The sequence below is a fragment of the Coregonus lavaretus genome (genome assembly GCF_964263955.1).
Source record: "Coregonus lavaretus genome assembly, chromosome: 10".
In the NCBI taxonomy this organism is placed as follows: domain Eukaryota; kingdom Metazoa; phylum Chordata; class Actinopteri; order Salmoniformes; family Salmonidae; genus Coregonus; species Coregonus lavaretus.
Window position 1 is genome coordinate 27,074,229 of NC_139997.1, and position 7,210 is coordinate 27,081,438.

The window sequence follows — 7,210 nt, forward strand, 5'->3', positions numbered from 1 at the left end:
CTTTCATAACAAATGTTTTTTTCATTATTATTGTATTTATTATTGTTTTATTTTCTGTGTGTCCCTGATACCACTTTCCACCCTGTTAGTTTGTTGTAATTCTCAATTTAAGAAAACAACCCCTTCCTACAATGACCCCACATTCAGGAAGTGTCCATTTCTTTGGTGGGAAAACTATGGTGCAAAGCTAAATAAATATAAACACTCAGTTTTATCTAGTTGTCAATGTTTCATGTTGTTAGTCTGTATGTCCCACTCAAACATTTTCACCCTGTTAGGCTAAATTATTTATACAAAACAAAAAAAATGAATTCAAAATGTTAAAATATGTTTGATAGGGAAGTTAAAATCCTGTTCAAGTGTTTACCATTATGCTAGCTCAATCTTGCTCGCTCACAGAGCTATGGCTAATTTAGGCTCAAAATGTCCACCCTGTTAAGATTACACACCTAACAAATTGGAAAATGCACCCAGAAATGTTTTACGTGCCTAAGCTTGACCAATATGTTTTTCTGAAAGTCAAACATGATAGAAAACTATTTTCAAAAATTGAGGTTCAAATGACACTGCATGGTAGGAATGACCCAGCTATGGTGATTTAACTATGATGTGACAATTATGTAGTCTGTGTAGCTGTCATGATATGAGGGAAAGGTATTTTTGCCTGGTCACAGACAACTGATGTGTTGGGCACTGAAGTCCACAAGCTAAGGACAAAGGTGAGCGGAGGAGAGCACGTAGATACACTACATGACCAAAAGTATGTGGACCCCTGTGTCGAACATCTCATTCAAAAATCGTGGGCATTAATATGGAGTTGGTCCCCCCCCTTTGCTGCTATAACAGCCTCCACTCTTCTGGGAAGGCTTTCCACTAGATGTTGGAACATTGCTGCGGGGACATGCTTCCATTCCGCCACGAGCATTAGTGAGGCCTGGTGCTGATGTTGGCCGATTAGGCCTGGCACTGATGTTGGCCGATTAGGCCTGGCTCGCAGTCGCCATTCCAATTCATCCCAAAGGTGTTTGATGGGGTTGAGGTCAGGGCACTATGCAGGCTAGTCAAGTTCTTCCACACCGATCTCTGCAAACCATTTCTGTATGGACCTCGCTTTGGGCACGGGGGCATTGTCGTGCTGAAACAGGAAAGGGCCTTCCCCAAACTGTTGCCACAAAATTGGAAGCACAGAACCGTCTAGAATGTCATTGTATGCTGTAGCGTTTAAGATTTCCCTTCACTGGAACTAAGGGGCCTAGCTCGAACCATGAAAAACAGCCCCAGACCATTATTCCTCCTCCACCAAACTTTACAGTTGGCACTATGCATTGGGGCAGGTAGCGTTCTCCTGGCATCTGCCAAACCCAGATTCGTCCGTGGGACTGCCAGATGGTGAAGCGTGATTCATCACTCCATAGAACGTGTTTCCACTGCTCCAGAGTCCAATGGTGGCGAGCTTTACACCACTCCAGCCGACACTTGGCATTGCAATTGGGGATCTTAGGCTTGTGTGCGGCTGCTCGGCCATGGAAACCCATTTCATGAAGCTCCCGACAAACAGTTCCTTGTACTGACGTTGCTTCCAGAGGTAGTTTGGTACTCGGTAGTAAGTGTTACAACCGAGGACAGACGATTTTAGCTTCAGCACTTGGGGGTGCCGTTCTGTGGGTTTGTGTGGCCTACCACTTCGCGGCTGAGCCGTTGTTGCTCCTAGACGTTCCCACTTCACAATAACAGCACTTACAGTTGACCAGGGCAGCTCTAGCAGGGCAGAATTTGACAAACTGATTCTATGACGGTGCCATGTTGAAAGTCACTGAGCTCTTCAGTAAGGCCATTCTACTGCCAATGTTTGTCTATGGAGATTGCATGGCTGTGTGCTATATTTGATACATCTGTCAGCAACGGGTGTGGCTAAAATAGTCGAATCCACTAATTTGAAGGGGTGTCCACATACTTTTCTGTATATATATATATACAGTGAGGAAAAAAAGTATTTGATCCCCTGCTGATTTTGTACGTTTGCCCACTGACAAAGACATGATCAGTCTATAATTTTAATGGTAGGTTTATTTGAACAGTGAGAGACAGAATAACAACAACAAAAATCCAGAAAAACGCATGTCAAAAATGTTATAAATTGATTTGCATTTTAATGAGGGAAATAAGTATTTGACCCCTCTGCAAAACATGACTTAGTACTTGGTGGCAAAACCCTTGTTGGCAATTAGAGGTCAGACGTTTCTTGTAGTTGGCCACCAGGTTTGCACACATCTCAGGAGGGATTTTGTTCCACTCCTCTTTGCAGATCTTCTCCAAGTCATTAAGGTTTAGAGGCTGATGTTTGGCAACTCGAACCTTCAGCTCCCTCCACAGATTGTCTATGGGATTAAGGTCTGGAGACTGGCTAGGCCACTCCAGGACCTTAATGTGCTTCTTCTTGAGCCACTCCTTTGTTGCCTTGGCCGTGTGTTTTGGGTCATTGTCATGCTGGAATACCCATCCACGACCCATTTTCAATGCCCTGGCTGAGGTAAGGAGGTTCTCACCCAAGATTTTACGGTACATAGCCCCGTCCATCATCCCTTTGATGCGGTGAAGTTGTCCTGTCCCCTTAGCAGAAAAACACCCCCAAAGCATAATGTTTCCAAATCCATGATTGACGGTGGGGATGGTGTTCTTGGGGTCATAGGCAGCATTCCTCCTCCTCCAAACACGGCGAGTTGATGCCAAAGAGCTCGATTTTGGTCTCATCTGACCACAACACTTTCACCCAGTTCTCCTCTGAATCATTCAGATGTTCATTGGCAAACTTCAGACGGGCCTGTATATGTGCTTTCTTGAGCAGGGGGACCTTGTGGGCGCTGCAGGATTTCAGTCCTTGACGGCGTAGTGTGTTACCAATTGTTTTCTTGGTGACTATGGTCCCAGCTGCCTTGAGATCATTGACAAGATCCTCCCGTGTAGTTCTGGGCTGATTCCTCACCATTCTCATGATCATTGCAACTCCACGAGGTGAGATCTTGCATGGAGCCCCAGGCCGAGGGAGATTGACAGTTATTTTGTGTTGCTTCCATTTGCGAATAATCGCACCAACTGTTGTCACCTTCTCACCAAGCTGCTTGGCGATGGTCTTGTAGCCCATTCCAGCCTTGTGTAGGTCTACAATCTTGTCCCTGACATCCTTGGAGAGCTCTTTGGTCTTGGCCATGGTGGAGAGTTTGGAATCTGATTGATTGATTGCTTCTGTGGACAGGTGTCTTTTATACAGGTAACAAGCTGAGATTAGGAGCACTCCCTTTAAGAGTGTGCTCCTAATCTCAGCTCGTTACCTGTATAAAAGACACCTGGGAGCCAGAAATCTTTCAGATTGAGAGGGGGTCACATACTTATTTCCCTCATTAAAATGCAAATCAATTTATAACATTTTTGACATGCGTTTTTCTGGATTCTTTTGTTATTCTGTCTCTCACTGTACAAATAAACCTACCATTAAAATTATAGACTGATCATTTCTTTGTCAGTGGGCAAACGTACAAAATCAGCAGGGGATCAAATACTTTTTTCCCTCACTGTATATAGTATAGATGCGAGAAGGAATTATATAAATGATATACAATGAGCTGTTTATGTGGCTGCTATGAAAGTGAACTGTGGTTGTGTGTGTGACCAGGGATATATTCATTCCGCCGATTCTGTTGACAAAACGTTTCTTAAGGTGTGTTCATAAATTCACTCTGGAGTGCCCGAGTGCGCGCAGAGTGCGCTCAGGGCGTTCCTAAATTCAGAGCGTTGCCAGGTTCTCCGTTCATAAATTCAGAGCGTTTCGCTATCGGAGCGATCAGCACAAACACTGGATGCTCTGGCTGAGGAGTAGGTTTGATCCGAACGTTCTGACCTCACAACGGCAGTCAAGCACCCAAGCTAACTGGCAAAAGTTGGCTAGCTTGCTAGCTACTTCCAGACAAAAATGAGAGAACACCTCACTGACCATTTTACTCGACCTATTAGAGGTGGTTAAGCTGTTTTCATGTCTAGAGCATTGGTGACTGTGCTGCTGGCAACAATTTGATAACTTTTTTTGGCCAACGTTTACTGACACAGGTTGCGCGTTGGCATCAGTTATTCTGGGCTCTGGCACACTCAGACGAGTGCTCTGAAATCGGAGGAGATAGCCAGAATGAATTTACGAACGCACCCTTAAATGGAAGCAAAAGGAACCGAAACGGGGATAAACTGAATTTGTCCAATAAAAACTTGTTTGCAGGCAAGAGTGTGCAAGGCGGTAGTGAATGTGACTGTGGCAGGTATAATGTTCATGTGATCTTGTTGTGTAACCCTGGGGTATCCTCCATGTTCGTCAGGATCTCAGACCGTGGTGGCGGCATCCCTCACAGCATCCTGGACAAGGTGACAGACTACCATTACAGCACAGCTGAAGAGAGCAACCAAGACCCTCGCATGAACAATCTCTTCAACACCTTGACCAACAGTGGGCCTCAGTCCGGCCCAATGCACGGGTGAGTAAGACGGGTTGTATACAATTTCAGTTGGAAAACATTTTCACCAGTTCAGCCATAATGAGTGTGAACTAGGTAATTGATGCACGTGATAATCCTGCTCTTTGTGTGCTCCTGTCTGTTGATCCCCTTGCTACTGCATCGGTTCTTAATCTCATAATGCAGGGTTGAATTGACTGCCAGTGTGCCATGGGATGCCACGTAAAGCAGAACAATGGCACACACTTCCATTTCACTGATTCACATGGGTTTACTTTATCCAATGGATTATTGAGACTTGAAGGGGGATGGGGATGGAAGTAAAAAACGTTATCTTAACTGTTCTTTGCCATTAAGTAGTCATGGAGATAAAACCTACGAAGTACGTCATTAGTGCAAACATCTTATGACTCTGAGGTTTAATGTTTACATCTGTTTAGCAGCCCCAAATTATTTATACACATTTGCTTTCTCTTGAAGGAAGTCCTTGCATGTTGCAATGCAAAAATAAATCTATCAATTTGTTAATGTGTGTCAGTTTACAAAGCTCCATATTATTAACGTATGAGAAACTGTGTGCCCTTCAGGTTTGGCTTCGGGCTGCCCACCTCCCGGGCGTACGCTGAGTACCTGGGCGGTTCCCTGTCCATCCAGTCCATGCAGGGCATCGGCACCGACGTCTACCTGCGCCTGCGCCACATCGACGGCAAGGGAGAAAGCTTCCGCGTCTAAGACCACTTGCAGGGAGCACAGATACATTTCCACCAAGGGGCTCAGCCATTTCAGTGTTAGCCAGGGCTAGGCTGATATGTGACCAGAAGTGGTGGGAAAAGTACTCAATTGTCATACTTGAGTAAAAGTAAAGATACCTTAATAGAAAATGACTCAAGTAAAAGTGAAAGTCACCCAGTAAAATACTACTTGAGTAAAAGTATTTGTTTTTAAATATACTTAAGTATCAAAAGTAAATGGAATTGCTCAAATGTACTTACAGTGAGGGAAAAAGTATTTGATCCCCTGCTGATTTTGTACGTTTGCCCACTGACAAAGAAATGATCAGTCTATAATTTTAATGGTAGGTTTATTTGAACAGTGAGTGACAGAATAACAACAAAAGAATCCAGAAAAACGCATGTCAAAAATGTTATAAATTGTTTGCATTTTAATGAGGGAAATAGGTATTTGACCCCCTCTCAATCAGAAAGATTTCTGGCTCCCAGGTGTCTTTTTATACAGGTAACGAGCTGAGATTAGGAGCACACAGGGAGTGCTCCTAATCTCAGCTTGTTACCTGTATAAAAGACACCTGTCCACAGAAGCAATCAATCAATCAGATTCCAAACTCTCCACCATGGCCAAGACCAAAGAGCTCTCCAAGGATGTCAGGGACAAGATTGTAGACCTACACAAGGCTGGAATGGGCTACAAGACCATTGCCAAGCAGCTTGGTGAGAAGGTGACAACAGTTGGTGCGATTATTCGCAAATGAAAGAAACACAAAATAGCTCAATCTCCCTCAGCCTGGGGCTCCATGCAAGATCTCACCTCGTGGAGTTGCAATGATCATGAGAACGGTGAGGAATCAGCCCAGAACTACACATGAGGATCTTGTCAATGATCTCAAGGCAGCTGGGATCATAGTCACCAAAAAAACAATTGGTAACACACTACGCCGTGAAGGACTGAAATCCTGCAGCGCCCGCAAGGTCCCCCTGCTCAAGAAAGCACATATACAGGGCCGTCTGAAGTTTGCCAATGAACATCTGAATGATTCAGAGGAGAACTGGGTGAAAGTGTTGTGGTCAGATGAGACCAAAATCGAGCTCTTTGGCATCAACTCAACCTGCCGTGTTTGGAGGAGGAGGAATGCTGCCTATGACCCCAAGAAAACCATCCCCACCGTCAAACATGGAGGTGGAAACATTATGCTTCGGGGGTGTTTTTCTGCTAAGGGGACAGGACAACTTCACCGCATCAAAGGGACGATGGACGGGGCCGTCAAATCTTGGGTTCCCTCAGCCAGGGCATTGAAAATGGGTCGTGGATAGGTATTCCAGCATGACAATGACCCAAAACACACAGCCAAGGCAACAAAGGAGTGGCTCAAGAAGAAGCACATTAAGGTCCTGGAGTGGCCTAGCCAGTTTCCAGACCTTAATCCCATAGGGAGCTGAAGTTTTGAGTTGCCAAACGTCAGCCCCGAAACCTTAATGACTTGGAGAAGATCTGCAAAGAGGAGTGGAACAAAATCCCTCCTGAGATGTGTGCAAACCTGGTGGCCAACTACAAGAAACGTCTGACCTCTGTGATTGCCAACAAGGGTTTTGCCACCAAGTACTAAGTCATGTTTTGCAGAGGGGTCAAATACTTATTTCCCTCATTAAAATGCAAATCAATTTATAACATTTTTGACGTGTTTTTCTGGATTTTTTGTTGTTGTTATTCTCTCTCTCACTGTTCAAATAAACCTACCATTAAAATTATAGACTGATCATTTCTTTGTCAGTGGGCAAACATACAAAATTAGCAGGGGATCAAATACTTTTTTCCGTCACTGTAAGTATTAAAAGTACAAATTATTTCAAATTCATTATATTAAGCAAACCAGACAGCACAATTTATTTGTTTTATTTTTATTGACAGCTAGCTAGGGGCACACTCATAATTTACAAACTAAGCATTTGTGTTTAGTGAGTCTGCCAGATAAGAGGCAG

At 44.1% G+C, this 7,210-nt stretch overlaps 1 protein-coding gene across 1 annotated transcript in view; it reads left to right on the forward strand.

Moving 5' to 3' along the window:
- Positions 1-5,633, forward strand: part of LOC311136703 (branched-chain alpha-ketoacid dehydrogenase kinase-like) — a 45,578-nt gene extending 39,945 nt beyond the window's left edge. Inside the window, exons 10-11 of the mRNA XM_084170944.1 lie at positions 4,362-4,517; positions 5,084-5,633. Of these exons, the coding sequence (XP_084027070.1) occupies positions 4,362-4,517; positions 5,084-5,228 (301 nt within the window). The 3' untranslated portion in view covers positions 5,229-5,633. The remainder of the gene's footprint in view (positions 1-4,361; positions 4,518-5,083) is intronic.
- The last annotated feature ends 1,577 nt before the right edge of the window (positions 5,634-7,210 follow it).